Source organism: Plectropomus leopardus, chromosome 12 (genome assembly GCF_026936395.1).
Source record: "Plectropomus leopardus strain MGB_pleo_1.0 chromosome 12, ASM2693639v1, whole genome shotgun sequence".
Lineage (NCBI taxonomy): Eukaryota > Metazoa > Chordata > Actinopteri > Perciformes > Serranidae > Plectropomus > Plectropomus leopardus.
The window spans coordinates 32,393,488-32,413,392 of record NC_142187.1 but is presented as its reverse complement, the minus strand read 5'-3'; the positions used below and the strand labels follow the sequence as shown (position 1 = coordinate 32,413,392).

At 39.3% G+C, this 19,905-nt stretch overlaps 1 protein-coding gene across 7 annotated transcripts in view; it reads right to left on the bottom strand.

Moving 5' to 3' along the window:
* The window catches only part of tnk2b (tyrosine kinase, non-receptor, 2b), a 78,701-nt gene that overhangs the window by 6,231 nt on the left and 52,565 nt on the right, over positions 1 to 19,905 (bottom strand). For 3 of the 7 annotated variants that reach the window (XM_088085847.1, XM_088085845.1, XM_088085846.1), the window contains 14 exons: positions 17,534 to 17,803; positions 16,369 to 16,521; positions 14,532 to 14,695; positions 12,781 to 12,900; positions 11,599 to 11,725; positions 11,230 to 11,376; positions 10,258 to 10,352; positions 9,273 to 9,467; positions 9,006 to 9,097; positions 8,052 to 8,174; positions 7,362 to 7,795; positions 5,379 to 6,590; positions 1,911 to 2,006; positions 658 to 788 (listed from right to left, as the gene is read on the bottom strand). In XM_088085847.1, the coding sequence (XP_087941973.1) occupies positions 658 to 788; positions 1,911 to 2,006; positions 5,379 to 6,590; positions 7,362 to 7,795; positions 8,052 to 8,174; positions 9,006 to 9,097; positions 9,273 to 9,467; positions 10,258 to 10,352; positions 11,230 to 11,376; positions 11,599 to 11,725; positions 12,781 to 12,900; positions 14,532 to 14,695; positions 16,369 to 16,521; positions 17,534 to 17,803 (3,359 nt within the window). Of the gene's footprint in view, positions 1 to 657; positions 789 to 1,910; positions 2,007 to 5,378; positions 6,591 to 7,361; positions 7,796 to 8,051; positions 8,175 to 9,005; positions 9,098 to 9,272; positions 9,468 to 10,257; positions 10,353 to 11,229; positions 11,377 to 11,598; positions 11,726 to 12,780; positions 12,901 to 14,531; positions 14,696 to 16,368; positions 16,522 to 17,533; positions 17,804 to 19,905 lie in introns of those variants that run through there. The other 4 variants (XM_088085848.1, XM_088085850.1, XM_088085851.1 and 1 more) reach the window with 4 other exon arrangements.

Genomic DNA, 19,905 nt, shown 5'->3' with positions numbered 1-19,905 from the left:
TAATCATTGCTTGCCAGGAACAAGAGGGTTCGGTCATCAGCCCTTTGAAACCTGGAGCAACATCACTTTTATGTGATGCTTTGCAGAAGTTTTTAAACCTAAATATAAATATAAATTCTAATATTTTTTTAAAAAGCTATGTTAAATATTAAGGGGAAAATGGGAAAAGCTGGGAAAAACTATATTTAAAATGATGATTAGAACATATTTAAAATTATGTTACAAAATTATTTTAATTTTCCATTTCTGTATTTTTTTTTCTTGAACCTTTTCTTTATATATATATATATATATATGTATGTATGTATATATATATATATATATATAAATATATATATATTATAAGCACATCTGTATCCAATTAACAGGTGTATTAAAGTAAAGCCCCTCAAATACTTAATAATTTTTCTTACATAAAATAATCATATTATTAATGTAAATACATACGTTGTGCTACATAAATATTTTAAATCAATGCATTGATTGACCAGTAATTACCCAGAAATCTGAGGTTTGTCTCTCTGAAGGCTACGTGAGTCACATGACACTCGTGCATTTTGAGCGTCCGTTGTCAGTACTCTGTCTGTTGTAGTGCATTAGTTTAAAGTTATAAATACTTTTTGGGAAGTCATGATTCAAAGCTGTGCAGTGGAGTACCTCTGTCTTGTTGTGGATCCATAGTTGTCTAACATCTGAGTGCTGGCCACCTCCAGGTTCCAGTCACACATCTCCAGCAGCTTTAGACACTCTGACCTGCTCCTCAGACCCAAACAGAACAACTGCTCCACCTGCAGAGAGACGGACAACAAACAAAGATGAAAAACAAGCGTTCAAAGAAGCCAGCAGGAGGGAGGGATGAGATGGGACAGTAAAGCAGGGTCACACTGTCAGGTACCGTTACAGAAAAGAACTGCATCTTTTTTTTTTTCCTTCATGTGAGCGCAGGCAAGCACATTGTAAAATAATCTCAGTCCTAATATGAGCTCAGCGTCTTGTTAAAACACACTTCTGTATCGTCTAAACTTTGCTGCTGCTATTAAGGAGCATTCAAGCGTTCCCTTGTGCCCACTGCCATCCAAACACATCTTCCCTGCTGCCACAGTGGTCCCAAACGCAGGCGGCTAACAGGGTGCTGAATACTGCAGGAGACACATCGGTGAATCTAAAAGTTTTTATCTATTTATTTATTTATTTACAGCCGGCTCATCGCACCAGTAATGACCTGATTCTCCCTTAAGGTTCAACAAAGTTGCTCTCATCATTTCATGATGCGAACCAATAAAAAAAACATTCAGCAACTTTAAATGACCACCTGTAATTACAGGAAAGGACTGAAGGTCTGAACTGAGACGCAGCGATGTGGATCTCTGAGGACGCTGCTCCTCTTTTAGTAATAACAAAGCTGCGACATAAACGTCCACTTCAGAAAGTCTTTATTTTGATGGACAAGAATTATTAAATGTTTGTGGCCCTTACTTGGTATAAAGTCTCCTGTGATGGCTTACTTTTTTCAACAGTGTGAGACTAATATTGTTTTTTATTTGCTTCTGACTTTGTAGGTAATTTTTCATATGATATCCCTTAATAAGATAAGAATTTGATGTAATTAACTAATTTTCTAACTAATTTAGTTTTTCTGTTTTTTTACAAACTGATTGAAGCTTTATGAAAAGAGTTTTCTATTTCTTTTTACGCCTCACCTTCAGTTGCATTTTTGTCTTGTCCGATGGCTTTTTACTACACTTTGACAGTTTTTTGGGCTCCATACAAATCCTTTCTAAAAATGTTCAATATTGTGATCACTATGGATCACAGTGCAAGTGACAGATACAGGGAACCTGCTTCTTCAGTGACTGGCTGCAGTGCAGGAAGGTTTTTTTTTTGCATACTAATACAGTAAATGTTCTCACCTTCAGATAATAAACAGCTTTCTGGACATTCCAGTTGTGGTTCTGAAGGGCGGCCTGGCACTCCTCTATTGTGACACCGTGAACTGCCTCCTGCACCTGAAACAATCACACAACATCGACGGTGTAAGTACCCGCAACATCCAACACCACTCGTACTCCCCTGGCTCCGATTCCTCAGCGGCGTTTTCAACATTTACATCAGGAGCACCTGCGCACGTGTTTTTTTTTTTTTTACTTTTATTTGGCACTTATCCAAGCTATGTTGTTTACTTTTAGCTTCACCTGATAAAAGTTGAATAGAATCCGACGCAGAGATTTAAGCATCGCTGTGTTTGAATTTTGAACATCTCTTCACAAACTAAATCATGTTGTACTTATTATATGTATGCAAATGCATAACCCCAAATACTTCATACTAGACTAGACTTGACTAGATACTTCACCCTCAAATGACCATTTGTATATCAGTTACTCACCCGGTGTAATGTTGAATCTGTTGAGTAAACTTAACTAAACTCGCGTGCCTCCCAACGAACGAGGAATCGAAAAACTGACATAATTTCTGATAAACTGAAGTAAAGGGGTTCCACATTTAACAACAGCAAAACTATATCAAAACATCAGTTTACGAACTCTCCAACAATTTATCCAGTTGTATGTTCTGTACAATCCAAACACAACACAATATATTTTTGCTAAGACCTTAGTATTTCAAGCTGAACTAAAAAAAAAAACGTATTAATGAACTTTTCAAAGCCAGACTCCGCTGACAAAAACAGTAATTTTACCTGACTGAACTCAGGGGTTCTTGGTCTACTGCTGCCTCAGTCAGTTAGTTTCTTTATGTTATTGAGTGACGTTGGGGTTTTTAAGGGTTAGTTCAGATTTACCAAAGTCACACAGTGACGCAAACAAACTAACTTTTCGAGGCAGCCTTAGACCAGCAGCTCCTGTGTTCAGTGAGGTAAAATTACTGTTTTTGTCAGTGGAGTCTGGCTTTGAAAAGAGCACTGATAAGTTTCACTTTGAGTTTAGTTTCCCGTTGGAAAGGACTGTCTGTTTGGATAATACTGAACATACGACTGGATAAACGAGACTTGGATTATACTGCATGAGTTGTGTAAGTGTTTGTCAACAGATGTTTTGATAAAGTTTTGCTGTTGTTAAATGCGGCCCCCCCCCGACTTCAGTTCATGAAGAACTGGCTGAGTACTTGATTACAGATGATCACTTTGAGTGGCGAGGTATTCCTTTAAGCTCAAACCATAAATACCTTACATAAACTTTGATATTCTTCACATTCAGTAGCAATGAAGGTAGTGAATAAGTCGTGCATGTCTGCTTCTTGCATTGAACTCTTTGCAGTACAGTTTATTAGTGATGCCACGTTACTCTCTGCACCTCGTGCAGCCACAGATCTCAGTATCCACTACCAAATGCCAAGTGCCTAATCGATGCGCAGTGTTTGGTGTTTCGCAGTGATTCTGACTCCAGCTCAATCAGGTTCAATCTGTGTCCGAATCAATTGGCCGGAAAAAAAAACAAAACAATCAAACTCTAGTAGCACGTCCTTTAAATTCAATTCCTAGCAAATATTAATATGGCCTTTGTCTCCAGAGTACACTGGAATATTTTTAAATAAGTTATGAGGATCTATAACAGTATTGTACTTTTGCATTGTGAAAGGAATCAAGAAAAAAGTGTTTTTATACTGCAAAGTTTTGTACTGAAAGAATATTCGAATTGAACTTTGTTTAATTAGTCTGATTCTTTGGCCTTTATAAGTTCAGCTTTGATTTCAAAACGTTTTTGTGCTGTTACACATCAAGCATAATTAAGTTCCCATTATGACTTGAAGTTGAAAAGGGAGGTAATCTGTTCAATTATGACAGATTTCAGCTGTTAAATTTAACCAGAAATTGCTCTCTCTCAGTCTCTAACAGACACTCAACACACAAACTCACACAGACACATACACACTCAATTTCGAGCTGTGGCCTGAGTAGACGACTAATAAAAATGACCTTCTGTTGCCCCCTTGTGGTCAGAGTGTGAGCAAATGTAAAATCCTGTACACCACAGTGTTAATATTTAACTTCACATTCACCAGCTACATTAACTGTGAGAAAACACAAGTTTGAGCTGAGAGTATCAAATATGCAGCCAATCTGAACATTGAGCTGATATTCTCGCTCTTAGCTATCCCACCACAATGTAGCCATACTCTCTTATTCTGGTAATAGTGCTTTACAAAAGACAGTCAAAGCAGCATTTAAGGGAAACATATTCTTTTTTTAAACTTTGATCCTATTTCCCACGTTTTTCTGTCCAAATAGAGATAACTTTTTTGAAATTGGTCCAGTATTGAAGAAAACAGGCTGCAATGTAACCACTGAGGACATGTGGCACCGTCAATGTACGTCCACTGAAGTGTTTTCTTTTGCCACTGACAGGCTCAGATTATTAGTGTAATGTAAATGTCTGACAACATTAGAAAAGAGATGCCTACAAAAAAGAAATAAAGTCAAAGAAAATTGAAACCTCTAATTATCACTAGGATAAACTCAGCACGACACACTTTTACTAGCACTTTCTCTCAGATTTTCACTGTTGTTTTCCCCAATTCACCCCATGTGAGATTTCAGAACAAGATTTCTCCTTGAGCGACACTTGGTTACAAATAGGATTTGGTACTGATCTCACCGCTTTAACCAAAAACTTCATTACTACTGATCTGCGTTCTCACTCTGTTGGCTTCCCAGTGAGCCAAAACTATAGTGCAGATATGTTGTGGTTGTCTCGGCCTCTGGTCGGCTTTTTTTCTGTATTATTTTAGAAATAGCATAAAATTGCTGCTAGATGAGCAGATACACACATGCAAGCGGACAAAGACAGAAGATTAGCTCTATTCGTCTCTTTTTTTATCACACACAGACTCTATGTGTGATAAGAAAAAAGACAAACTTGCAACTTGCAACTTGTTAAAAAATTCAATTTTTGTTGTTACACAGAAAGTACTGAAAAAAGGTACCCTGCCATTAGGTAAATATTTGATTTATCTGTAGGGATCTTTTACATTAATTTTCTGTCTGAGCCTGTCAGTGGCAAAACAAGCACTTTAAAGGTCGTAGATTGATAATACCGAATGCCCAGAGTGGTTAAATTGCAGCCTGTTTTACTGCTGTAAGCTGCAGAGCTCTCTCTCCATACTGGATTTAAAAAAACTGTCTCCATTAGTCACTTAGACACAAAAACACAGGAAAATATGGTCCAGGTTGAAGTTTCCCCTTTAAGGAGGACATGAGGTCATCCAAGTATTGCAGCTGAACGATCCATCATGAGAGAAAGCGAGCAACTTTAATTACGGCAGCGATAAATAAAACCTTTCAGAAGGTGATTTAAATTAAAAAAATATACAAACTGTATTTCAAATGTTGCAAAAAGCAATCCAAATATCTTTGACCTTACCATTTTGACCCTGTCAGCTGAGCTCCCTCCTCCGTCTGTCCTGATGCAGGAAGCAGTGACCGCCGCCGCCGTCAGCCCGTCTGAACACACGCGAGGGAGACTAACTGATGTCTTCATCCCTGACCGCGGCCCACCCAGACTGCTGTTATTGTTGGAGGAGAAATTAGCCTTCAGCTCTCCAGGCTGGACGAGACCCTGTCCCTGGGTGTGTCCCTGGAGAGTCTGGCTGCTGACCACCATGGGTCTGACGGTGGCGGTGTTAGCTTGCCGTAAAGGCCTCTCGTCCACGCCACCGGCAGGAAGGCTCTCCGCCTCCCTGAAGAAGCGGTCGTAGCGGTCGAGGTACGGGGGCCTCTCTGGCAGAAGGTAATAGTGGGTGTTACTGACTTTACGTCCGTCGCGGACGATGGGGAGGATACAGGGGCCCTTGCTGGCGGCGTCCTTCCCCTGCGCCTGGATGACTTTGGGTGCAGCATATTTAGGATCTGAGGCGAAGCTGTGTGTGGTCGGCATGAGTTTACCTGGAGAGGTGGAGAGGTAGGAGCCGTAGGTGTGTGTGGCGGGGCAGGAGGTGAGGGGCGCCTGCATGGCGGAGGGGCTGACGGAGTAGACTCTCTGCTGGGGGGAGCCCACCACCAGCGCCATGGGGCTGGGAGTCCTGGATCCTGGCTGGGACAAAGGGTCCCTGGGGGGGATTTGAGGTGGTCGCTCCTGTCCTGGAACTGAAATGTCCTCCGTGGTGTCAGCCGGCGTCGGCGACAGCGAGAGATCCCTTGACCAGCGGGCAGATGTGTAGTCGCCTCTCTTTATGGGGCGAGGGGGAATGGGGACACGAGGGGGGATCTGGGGTCTGTCCTCAGTGGAGGAGAAGACACTCTGAGCCTCATGAGTCTGTGGAGTCTGAGGACACGACACTGAGCTCTGAGACGGCGAGTTTGACTGTGCAGCACTTCCAGTCGGTACATTGAGCCTCCTCATGCACTCCTGCTGGAGCTCCTGGAAGATCTCCGCTGACTGGGAGAAGGAGGTGGACAGAGACTGGCCCTGCTTGCTGGGGAGAAAGAGGTTGTCCTCAAAGCCTGATCTGTCCGTCCCCCTGGAAACGAATGCCTCACCCTCCACCCTCTGTCCAGAGACGAGAGCCTCGTCTGGGTTTTGGACATCACTCTGCTCCTCTTCGTGCTGCTGCTCCGAGCTGTTGATGGAGCTCACCTTAATGAGGACAGAAGATTTACAACTTTATTACATTTTACTGTTCATCTAGTTAATATCAGAGCAGAAGACAAACTGACCTTTTCAGTCAAATGAAGTAAAAATGTGCTGTGTCACTTAAGATTCAACGATCTCAGTCTGGGTCAATGTATTGATTCACTGATAAACGATCCAATAATGTCGATGCAAAGTAAAGATATCGATCCATTTCATCATCTTTAAGAAACTCCTTCATTTTAAATTCCCTAAAATTGTCGGTGTCTCCGTCAAACAATGTCAGGTAAAAAATGGCAACTAGCTAAGAAAAAGACAGTCCCTGCTCGAGGAAATAAATGCAGCAGTGAGGGAATATTTAAATATATTAATATTTAAATGTTTTGATAATTAGCGATTACTTCTGATAGCCATACTTTTAACAAATGGTGACCTTTTTTTTACCTTGTAAACTAAGATGACATTAAGTAAATTAAGTAAAAGTATTTAATATTATTCATAATATATTCATAATATTTTAAATAATGATTATTAATTATGTCTGATTGTTATACTTTTAACAATTGGGGACCCTTTATTTAATTATTTAAAATAAGATGATTTTAAGTAAAAATATTTAACATAATTCATGATTATTTTAAATAATGAATATTTATGTATGATAGCTATACTTTTAACAACTGGTGACCCTTTACATGACAGAGTTCCAACAAACATAATCTCATATCATGAAGAAACTAGTGATTTACACCCCTGATGTGTGACCTCCTCACGTACCTCCATATCGTCTTCGTCTTGAGCTACATCGTCATAGGCCGGGGGCGGAGGTAACGGCCGGGCGTCCCAGTCCACCACTGGTGTCGGGTGAAGGGGGCGGGGCAGCGATCTAGACGGACTCTGAGGCGGAGTCCGGTCCAGGATGTTCTCTGCTTCCAGCGCCAGCTTTGCCAGCGAGGGAATCTGGATTTCGACCACAGGGGAGGGGGACGGTGTGGGCGGAGGGAACTCCTCCCCAAAGTCAATGAGGGACACTTCGCTGTTGGGGTTGTGGCCTGACCCTGAAGTCCGGCCAGCGCTCTGTTTGGAGGCAGAGACCCACGCAGCAGGTTTCAGTTTCAAGCCTTTGACAGAACCCGTTTTCCGAAGCGATAATCTCTTTAATCCTGTGGAAGTCAGATCCTCGTCGTCGTTTACGGGATCATAGCAAGGCTCTGGAGACACAAACAACAACAGTTGTTACTTTACTGAAAAAAACATTTAGAGAGTAATGACACTGATCACACCACAAAACACTCCAAAAAAGTCTCCAGGTTCAAAGTTAGTCCTGTTGTGCACAGCAAGGACACTGCACACCTGTTAGAGGGACACAAAGGTGGAAAGATGGAGAATAATGACGTTAGGAGGGAAATTAAAAGTAGATCACTGCAAAGACAAGCAAAGGAAGAGACAAAAAAATATGGGATGTACCTTTAAGGAGTGGAGCTAGGAGGGAACAGAGAGGGCAGGAGCAATGGGTGAGGAGCTGCTGAGAGAAACCAGACTTACTCTTGATTAACACTGCTGGCTGAGGAGGGCGGGGAGGAGGCTCCTCTGGAGGAATAAAAGCAAATACCGCCAGTGCAAAAGGAGAAACAGAAAAAAAACGACAGCAGGAAATATTAGGGGGAAAAAGAAAGAAGCAAATGTCAGATTGCATATTAATGTTTTATCAACAAGGGTTAAAGAAAAGTGAAAAAAAAAAAAAATTTGGTGGCAATTTTTCCAAAATAAGATCTGCACCAGCACACATTTAAAATTTAAACTCACAATTTATCATGTGAATGTTAACAAAACAACAATAAATATATAAATAAATAAACAGCCTAACCTTTTAATGTGGAATCTGATCATTCTGAGGTGACAGATGTGTTTACACCACTTCCCTGATATCCTATCACCCTGTCACCCATTCTTTTATCCTGTCACCCAAAAGTGATGCCGCTCTGTATTTGTGTCAATAATATTGATTTTTTTTTCTATAACATAATTTTAAAAATAAAATTATAGTAATTAGTAATACTATAGTAATTAAAGTAATAAACACAGTTAAGTAATTAGTATAGTTTTCCAGATTTTTTAATTATTTAAAAAAAAAAAGGTTTTCTAACTCCATTTTTTCAAAATAATTTTGAGGTCATTCTCGTGTCACCTTTCACTTATTTCTTGAAATTTGTAGGATATTTCTTCCCTTTTCCCATGTTTTTTCAATAAAATCAAACCAGTTTCTTCTGGTTACAAACACAAACGAGTCTGGATGAGTGACGCCAACTAAAGACTTTGAACCAGAGATGGAGCGTGCTGACGGAGAGGGTTTTTAACGTTAAAATAGTCATCATTATAGCGTGGTTCACGTGTTTACAGTTTGCTTTTTTTTTTACTCACTTCTAGCTCGTCCCGGTAGCTGTGTGGGCCGAGCACCGCTGAGGTCCACACTCAGGACATCAGGAGGGTCCATGGGATTACCGAGGTACAAACTGGAGGAAAGAGGGACACGCTTAATAACTGTAAATATCAAACACTGAATCAAAAAACTTTGGTGTTGGCAAATAAATTTAGTTAGATGTTTGTATTGCTGTGCTACTGCCATCTGTTGGTGAGAGTTTTTTATTACAACTCAGGTGACATTAATAAACAGAAGCTGCTCCTCACTCGTCGATCCTGTCAGGGAAGCCCCAGCAGCGATGAGGGTTGCTGTCTCCGTGTCCTGTGTGGATGAAGCTGTTTTTGAGCGGCCGACTGATGTCATGAGCCGACAAACCCGCTACTGATGTCACCACGTTTCTGGGGAACGGGCCGACCTTCAAGGTGCGCTTGTTTTGACCTCGCCACCAGTAGTTCTCTGCCCTGAAAGAGACGTAAAAATACGGAGGATGAAACATGGAGAGTCATCTGAGGGGCATTACCACAACATGCAATTCAGTATTTAACATTTTAATATTTAAGGGTTAAGTTTAACCCTTTGAAACTTGAAGCAAATTGTTTTTACTTATAAAAAAAGCTACATAAAACTAAAACATGCCCAAAAAATAGGGGGAAAAAAGTTTTAAAAAGTTACAAGAAAATTACCTGGAAATAAGCAAGATAGAAGTTAAAATCAAATAAGAAAATTACCTAGAAAAAGTTCTAAAAATATATATTTTTTAAATATGTGTTTATTTAAAATATTTTTCTATGTATCAGAATTTTAAATATGAAATTATTATAGTTCTAAATATTGTTTCCTAGACATTGTTTCACATTTTTTGATTATTTTCTTTTGACCTTTTTTTTTTACCTTTTTTTTTTTAAAAAGGTAAAATGTCTTGCAATTCATGGGATGTTATGGGACATCCCCCATGTTTTCAAAAGAAATTCAACTAATTTGCTCAGTTTTCTAAAGGGTCAAATAGCTTGTAAACGGCATCTGAACGCAGCACAACAAAACTAATGTTGATCCAAGTTTCTAAGGTTTAATAGACTTTAAAAATATTTCAATAATGCACATAGATGAGCTCAGCAACTGGAAAAAAAACTATTTAGGGAAAAGAGGTGCATTTTATTTCTTTCACAGTATTTTTGAGTAATGAGGTTTGCAGGAAGGTGTGTTGGGTTACAGTTACAGATCTAAAGGTCTAAAACACCTCCTCACACCTACCTCCCCTCTATGATGGTGATGACATCATTGACCTGGATCTGGAGTTTGTCGGGCTCGTCAAAGTCCTGCAGAGCGCACATGTCTGTGGGCATGGTCTGAAAAACACACATCCAAAGACACAAAAGATAAAACACACACGAGACACCAAAGTAAAACGTAAAAACTGAAAACATTTCAGAGTGAGCCATGTTGTAGCTCGTCTACTCTGCAGTAAATCCACCAGGTGGAGCTAAAAGTCCATTGATGCAATGAAACACTGCAGAGGGAGCACTGAACAATTCTTATTTATTCAATATTTTTAAAACATATTCCACTACAGATTTCAGAATATATGCACTAAACGTAATTTGTAATGTATTAAATTATATTTTAAACAAGTTGGATTAAGCTTGGAACACTGAAAACATTTTCAGGGTAATTTATTAAACACTTGCTTTTTAAAAAGAAATGCAAGCACACAAAACACAAATGATCTGTCCTGGAGCAGATTATGTGTTGTTTTTTTAAATTGCATCCACCAGAGAACACCCACTCTTTAATTTCCACATTTTCAATAAACCGCAGTATCTTTTCATGCAGAAAGCAGTTTGCACTGCGAAATCATTTTTTCTTGACCAAATGTGATTATTGAATGTTTTTTTTATAATTCAAACGCTTTCCAGACAGCGTCCTGGATGTATATGTCCCGTCTTTCTATAGTTGTGGTGGCAGATGCACAACTTTTACACAAACTGTTCCTTTTTATCTGTTTCTGAAAGAAAGTGTGCTTAAATTGATTTTTAAAGCAAATAAAACAATACACTTACTATATTCAGTACACTACAAGTTTAAACTGTATCAAAATACTCGTATGTGTATTTTATATATGTCTCGCCTTTACTTGTTTTCTGATTACCATCAAGTGTCTTCTGCTAAACAATATTGAACACCTTGTATAGACAACATTTGGTGACCCAAAGTCTGCTCTCCTACCTCCAGCAGGAACTCTCGCAGGGCGACAAAAGTCGGTCTGTCGTCTGGTTTCTGAGCCCAGCACTGCAGCACCACATTATAGATGTCCTGCGGACAGTCTTCAGGCTTCGGGAGGCGTTCACCTTCTTTATCAATCTTATGTAGGATCTGGGGGTTTTCATTTGACAAAGGAAAGAAAATTAAAGAGGACAAATGAAGAATACAGAATTACAAGCCAGCATCGCCTCACATAACTTCTAGTGTAGTTGATAAAAAGCCTCTGAATAAGCGTGTGAATAGATGTGATTTGTTTTCTGGGTCTGCCTTTGTTACTTCAGCTGTAAGCTGGTTTCGTATACATGTAGTATATTTTTGTCTGTGTCTGTTTACCTGGCTCCCGTTGAGGCCCAGCCACGGCTCCTGGCCATGTGTGAACATCTCCCAGAGAGTGACTCCAAACATCCACGTGTCCGTAGCGTGAGAGAACGTTCTGGTCTTCAGACTCTCCGGAGCGCACCTGCAGCAAGATGGAAAAAAAAAAAAAACATTAAATCAAATATATGTTGAGTTTGGTTTAATTTATTAGGATTCTCATTAGCTACAGCATACTTCCTGAGGTCCACAAGAGTTTCTGTTCAGATTAATTCTTGTTCTTGTTTTTGTCTGAACTCTTGTTTGATTAGATCAAGGCTTGTATGATGAATACTGGGACATAAATTGGGAATATTTATGTTAAAAATTAACATTTTTTGCACGTATATATTTTTTTTAAAAAGGGGTTAGTATTAGCAGTGGTACTAATTTTTTCACTTCCAACTACTCCTAGTTGTTAGTTTGTTTACTGAATATGTGATGTGGTGATGTTTTTCTTACTTATATTTTAATTTGTTCTTCTATTTGATTTGGCATGTTCAAAATAAAGATCTCACTACTAATACTATTACCACCACTAATACAGTAGTACAGGCTACAGTAGAAAAATAGCCAGATGGCTAACACTGGCGCATTTACAGAAATTCTGATTTATGCAAGTTGTCTTTGTAAATAAAAATGAATGAAAAAAAGGAATTAAATCATTAATGTGAAAAATAATCAGATTTACTTCGGTATTCAATAATCACCAACATTAATCGACGTACATGAAAAGACTGTTTATGTCATTATTAGTATACCAATATATGTATGTATATATACAAGCCAAAAGGTACTTTAATTAGTATTTCAGGGTGGCTACACAAACATTAAAAGCATATTTCAAGGCTACACTGTGTCTGGAAACTTAAAACTAAAACTGATAATTAATATGAATGAAAAGAATAAAAAGAAAGATGGATTGTTCACTCCTTGCGTGACAGAATTCGACAGAGACCAAAAGAAAAACAGCCAGCATTGTTTTGTAAGATTGATCATCACGGCAGGAATGCAGCTGTGATCGGTCAGAATTTTCTGTGGAAACTTTCTGCAGTAACATAAATCACGTTCACGCCCTAACCACTAAAACCACTCATATCCATCCCTGAGGAGCATCCAAGCACAGCGCTGCTTACTGCGCTGCTCTCTCTGTCCACCCACCATGCAAAGGGGACCTTTCGATGCTCCTGCATGACGTAGTGCTCGTGGTTGTTGGGCAGCGCCCTCATCAGGCCGAAGTCACCGATCTTCACTCTGTGAGCCGAGGCCAGCAGGATGTTCCTGAGAAGGGAGGGTCTTTTAAGTACGGTCAAGAAGTACCAACTAGAAAGTGGGTTTCCATTACAGATTTGTGGAAAACTTAAGAGATATTTTCGAAATGTCAATTAAACACAATTATAAGATGATTGTGCTTCCGCTGAGTGATGTTATGCGACTTCTCCTAGAAGCCTGGCGATGGATGTTCAAAAAATTAGCAGGTTTATTTCTATTGCAGCCACCGTACCAGCCGTCATTATTTCCAGTTGAAGGCGACGTAGCCGTATGATGCGAGCAATAATGGAAAGGCGAGCCCCTTATACGTGGGAGCGGCCACGAATAAGGGATTAGCAATAGCATCACGTGACCTAGGAAAGACTAAAAAGTGTTTCCATGGCAGTTTAGCGAAATGTAGCTTTTTAAAATCGCCTAAAATACCATCCCATGCCAGCATAAACTCTTTTTTTTTTTTGCAATAAATGTTTGTTTTTTTCTGAAAGTGACGTGTTTCCAGTACGCATACTTAATGGAAACCCGCCTAGTGGTTCACTTTTAAACTTAAGGGCCGACTGTCAGACTGACAGAGAATAGAATAGAAATCAAATCAAATCAAAAAAGTACCGAAGTCATTGTCTATCATACGCCCCTCTTTTTTAATACTGTGTGACCTACTCCCTTTTTCATCAAGTATTTGGGGATTTTGGTGTGCAGCTGTTTTCATCATATAACCTTTTGGCTACAATTTAAAATAAGTGGCATATGATTTAACTCTAAAGTTTTACTCAGGTTGCACACCACTAATGCCATTAACATACACACACACTGCACAGATGCTCACAAAGCCGCGGAAATACGGCAAAAAAAGAAGAGTATATCTGTGAAGGTTTTCTTGTTTTAGACTTTTTTTCTTTTTTTTTTTTTAAATAAAGACTTGTTTGGCCATTTGTTGAGGAGAGAAAGAATCATTAAACTGAACATGACATAAAGCATGAAATTTAAATCCCATTATGGTTTCGGTGAATGGTTTCAACCTCAGTGGAAGATGAGCAAAACAGATTTATTTAATGGTCAATTTCTGAGCAACGTTCAGAATGTGATCCAATTTTATAAAATATAGTCCATGTGCAGAACAGTTACAGTTCGCTTAGCATGACCTACTGCAGACTTTAAATTTACAGCTTCAAATAAACCTGAGATGTATTACGAACACAATTAAAACCGCAGCTTGACAAATCCTCTTAGTGTTTGGCGTACTGTGACAGCGGCGTGAAGTCATTACCATTTTATCACAGCTGTAACTGTGAAAATGACTCATTTCTACCAGCCAGACTTCTACTTAGACTTCTCTCAAGCATCATCGTCGTGTCAACAGTTAAGTGAAAGTGACTAATTTGGGCAAAACCAAGAACTTAGACCACCCTGTGCAGCCGGCCAACGGCTGACTCATTTTACTTGTGGGCCAAGTCTCCCTGTAATGGCCTGTAAATTTCTGGGTGGAGGGGAAAGAGAAGCAATATAAATAATTCACCAATAAAAAATAAAAAAATCCCAGAAAGAAAAATAGGTTTTACAGAGACTGTGAAAGTATGTTTTGACCTTTTTACAGCTGCTAAAACGTATTAAGTCCACCTTAAAAAGTCGTCTGCCCCCCCTACCTGGCTGCCAGGTCCCTGTGGATGAACCTCCTCTGCTCCAGATAGGCCATGCCACAGGCCACCTGTACGGCATACTGACACAGAGTGTGGATCAACACGGGGCCCTGTGGACGAACACAACGCAGACGCTCCAGCAGAGAACCCAGAGGAGCCAGCTCGGTCACCTTCAGGACACAGAGAGGGGAAAAGAGAGACAGAGTGGGTGAAAAGAGGAACTTTTAAGTAAAAAGAAAAAGGAATTTTGATTTGTTGTGTATTTTGGGAAACGGTATGTAAGGAGCTACAGCATATACTTGGATATGAGGCCCCTGATAGCTGTTTGTTGCTTTTTCTTTGTAAATTCTCTGAAGAAAATGTTATAGCAAGTGATAGATATTTGGACAAAATACTGCTAGTAGCAAGCAAGAAAGCTATTAAAAACCAACAAAGGACCAACGGTTAACAATTGTGGAAGAAATCTTTTCAATGGAAAAATGGACAAACATAAGGAGACTACAAAAAAGCACTTGAAAAATGGACTGGACTGGACTGAAACAATAATCAATAGATACACTAATCTTCAAGGATGCAAAAATATATTGTCAGCTTTTGTCTTTGACTTTGTTTTTCTTTTGTAACTGAAATGTCAATGTCATGAATATTTGTGTTAATGATTTAAGCGAAAAAAGCAAAAGGAAAGATTTATTTGAGGTCGAGAGTAAGAAAAGGAGAAAGAAAAATGAAGAAGAAAGTGACAGACAGTAAGGAGAAAGACATTGGCAATTGGTAATCACAACTTTGTCCAAAAACTATTTGGCAAAATGAATCAAAAATACGTCAGACGAAATAACTAGAATATAATAACATGATGAAAACAACAAGATTGAAATGTCAGCCCTTATTTTAGTCCACTTGCTCCCCTCCCTTCCTGTCTCCCCTCTTTTCTCCACTTATGATAAAGGCATTAAAGGGTAACTATTATTACTTTAAATTAGTATTGTTTTAACCTTGGTCCTTTTTTTTCATGTTTTTGTGTCTAAGCGAACAACATTTTTTGAAACTGAGCGAGAAAGGCTGCAATGTAACCACTTGGGGCATGTTCGCTTTGTCAGTGTACGTCCGAAGGCTCAGATTATTATTCCAAGCATCTGACAACAATTATGAAAAGGATATCTACAGACACAGACCTTTTAAAGAGTGAGGATCCTGTTTCTGTAACCAGAAACAGCCCAAATATCACCATCGCCAAACCCACCAGACTCCATTAAAATAACCAGCAATTTTAGCATGTATAGAGCATATTTCCACATCGAAGTGGTTGAATTATGGGTTTATTTCAACCAAATCAGAGTGGATGATTGCTTGAACAGTGGAAATATGAAGCAAAATGTTTTTTGTGAGCTTTATTTTGTTTCTGTCGACTTTGAATAAAGAGTGATAAAATCACTGTTAATTTAAAAGGAGTCTGGTCGGTTTTGTGATATTGATTTCACTGCTGTTTCCGGTTAAACAAAAAGGATCTTACTCTTTAACAAAGAGGTGTATCTCTGTAAGAATGTGTTTTTAGACACTTCAAATTTTAATTTGAGCCTGTCAGCTGCAAAAAACAAGTGCTTCTAGTGGACCATTTTCAGAAATCAGTTAGACACAAACACATGGAAAAATAGGGTCCAGGCTGAAAAATACCAAACTTGCCCTTTAATATGCTTGACCTGATTCCAACAGACTATAACATCATGAAGCCGGCTGAGAGGGACATCTGCGTTAAGTGTGTGTGGGTGTAAGTGAGAGTACAGGCTGACTGATGTGTGTGTATATTCCTCCCTGTGTGTGTGCGTTTTTTCTGTGGGTCCACTACCATCTTCATTGGGTGTGTGAGCACCACACCGTAGAGGCGAATGAGGTTCTGGTGGTCCAGGGAGTGCATGGCGTTGACCTCACAGATGAAGTCCTCCAGAGCGTCGGGCTGGCTGAGCACATCTGTCTTCAGACACTTCACAGCTACGTTCAGCTGGAAACACGGACACAGACTAGGTTTAAAATGTATTCTGAGTATCCAGATTTTTTTTTTCCAACCGGAGAATAATGCTTTTACCTCAGAAAAAAACAATTATTTGCCCTGTTTTTTTTCTGAATAAATAAGATTATTGTCTCAGAATTTAAAAAAAAAAAATAATTAAAAAAATTTTTAGTTTTTTGGGGGGGAACATTATTATCTCAGAATTCTGGATACGTTTTCATAAAAAATGCTGCTTATTTTTTCTGAATCAATGAGAACATAATCTCAGTATTATGACAAAAATGTCCTTTTTCTTAATAAACAGGAATTTTATCTCAAAATCAGATCAAAGAAAAAAATTTTTTAACGTCTTGTTTTTCTGAATTGACAAGATTGTTTTCTCAGAATTCGCAGAAAAGTCCTCATTTAAATACTGCCCTTTTTTTTTAACTGATGAGATTATTATCTCAACATTATGACAAAAAATGCCTCGTTTTTACAAATTAAGAAAATTACATTTTCAGGATTATTAAAAGCGTTTTTATTTTTTTAAAAATCATTATCTCAGTATTATGACAAAGTCTTTCAAGAAAAAATATTTGCCCTGTTTTTATTAATGAACAAGATTATATGCTCAGTATTGTGACAAATGCCTTTATGAAGAAAAGTGTTTTTTAATAAGATAATAGTCTTGTAAATTTTGTATTTCTGAATCAATGAAATTATCTCATTTATTTAGAAAAATAAGAACATTTTTTTCTCCCATGAAAACTTTTCTCAGAATTTTGAGATAACCATGTTGTTATTCTTGTTTATTAAAAAAGGCATTTTTCTTTAAATGAATGCCGAGTGCTTTCAAATTCTTTCAAGCACTATCACAATTTTTTTGACAGTTTGAGTACACAGATTCATGCACCTGCTCTGATTAATTCCTACATCAGCGCAAAATGCAAATAAGCTGCATGTTCTATGCAAAAAACACACATTATTTAACACATCATAAATTTAATTTGTGTCTCCTCACCACCTTCCCAGCAGGCGTCAGCCACTCTCCTCTCTTCACTACACCAAAGGAGCCGTCCCCCAGCTTCTCAAACAGCGTCAGGTCCTTCTCTGGGATGAGGCACGTCAGAGCCTGCTGCTGCCCGTCGAGAGGAGCACCACCACCGGGCTGTGTGGACAGGACTCCCTCCCCCAGGCCCAGTGGAGGTGTGGGAGACAGCTTACGAAAGGAGGAGGCCGGCTGGCCCTGCTGGGGGAAGTCTCCTCCGTCTGGACGCTTACCGCTGAACACCTACAGACGAAGAGAAGACAGAGAACAAATGGAGCTGGTTTTAGGGTGAGTAAACCAAAAGTGGAAAATTGACAACTACAAAGAGAATAAGAGAAAGAAAAATTGGGAAAGAAAGTGTGTTTTTAAACTATAAAATAGGAGAGAAAAGGTCCAATAATAAGGACAGACATGAACGAGTTGTGGGCTACGCTCAAGAAGATAAAAGCAATAATTAAGCATTCAGTGTGTTTGCTTAATAATCTATTATTTTGACTTTTTTTTATAAAGTTATTCTACATTATATAATAGTGACCATGCTTCTATGCTTCCTTGTACATAAATGTTAAGATAATCTTTAAAAAAAAAAAAAGATGAATGGAGCTGCTTTAAAAACACAGTATGAAGTGTCTACAGCTGCTCGAGTTGTAGACGTCTCGTCATTATGAAGGCCACGTTTGTGTTTTATCCTTCACCTTTATTAGTCATTGAGCTTTCTGCCTGGTCACATCTCACTCAGGAGACACTGGGCCGTGGGTGGAGAATCAATTATAAACTCTATCTCCCACTCTTTTCCATCTCTGTCCGCCCTGAGGAAATATTTTTTTTCCTACTTTATCTCCCTCTCTCTCCCTCAACTGCCCTCCCCCTACTCGCCTCACACACACACACACACACACACACACACACACACACACACACACACACACACACACACACACACAGGATTGACCCACTCACCCTCCGCCGTCGGCCTGCAGCAGCACTAGATTAAAGTGACCTGTGAGATCAGGATGCTTTGTGTTGTAAGCAGCTATAGCTGCATTTCCATTGAAAAGTAGCACAAATATTTTCAACATGTTTTCATAAAATTTTCAAAGATTTTTGCAGGTTTCCATTAACTACTGTTGGGCAAATATTGGGAGTGGTTCAGTGAGATAAGCGGCGTGTGGCGTTAATTCTCCAGTCAGGTGCCACTGCAGGAGAAGAGGGCGCAACGAGAGGAAAGAGCGCCACTGCTTTCCTTTAACTACTTAAACAGCTCTATGCTCTTGGACGAGTTCTGCCAGCAGCTGTGCACATACATGAGCAAGTAAAAAGCCTCCAGAGATGACAAAAAGAGCTGGTTAGAGAGTTGCCTATGATTATCAAACACGTTATCATTTATCAATAAGTATGGTATTCTTCCACTTAGTCGACTATAATTTGTATAAATAAACCAATTTTCCCACCTTGCCCAAGCGTTAAACCTTTTTTGTGTGTGTGTGTGTGTGTGTGTGTGTGTGTGTGTGTGTGTGTATGTATTTATTAAACTCTCTAGATGTGCATGTTTTTGAAGGTCCGTGAACGGAGCAAAACTTGTAATAAGTTTTGTTTTCCCTCAGCAGCAGTTTGAGTCCCAGGATGGATAACTGATCTATTTATCTGGTCTGAGCTGATCAGAATAATGGATGAGATGAGCCGCTGCTGCTAAAAGCAAACTTTTAGACCCAATAACAATTACGTTTCACTTTCATTGCACCCTGCATTCTACTGCTCTGTCTGTGCCCAGAGTACGCTCTGCACCCTGGAAGTGTAGTGCAATCAATGACCAAACAGTATAAATATATATTTCAATATATTCCAACGCTCCAAATGAACAGCCCAGATCCAAAAATATAAAATCATAATGTGGTGTTAGATTTTTTAATTGTGGTGGGCTGTCACAAATAAATGAATGCGTGGGAAACCCTGTTACACTACCATCCAGTGCTACTGGCACCAGATACAGGTGAGAGAAAATTTAAGGCAGCACAAGGAGACCAATAACAGAATACAGTGTCAATGTAGCCCTCCTGTGTGGCTGCAATATTTATGAAATTGTAAGCCGGCTTTGGTGGATTGCATACCTACAGATGCACTAAATCCACTGTAGCTGCTGAAACTTCAAAAAAGGAATACAGCTCATCATCAAACAGTGAGCCTCGTCATCCTAAATTCTTCCTCATTTCCTGTTGCAAATGCACGTCTGGCCATGTGTTTCACATGTGGCTTGTGAGGTTGTGTGTCAGGAGAGAGTGGTCGGAAATCAGAGTCAAGTTATGGCCGGCATCCAGCAGTCAGACGAGTGGAATCACCGCCATCAA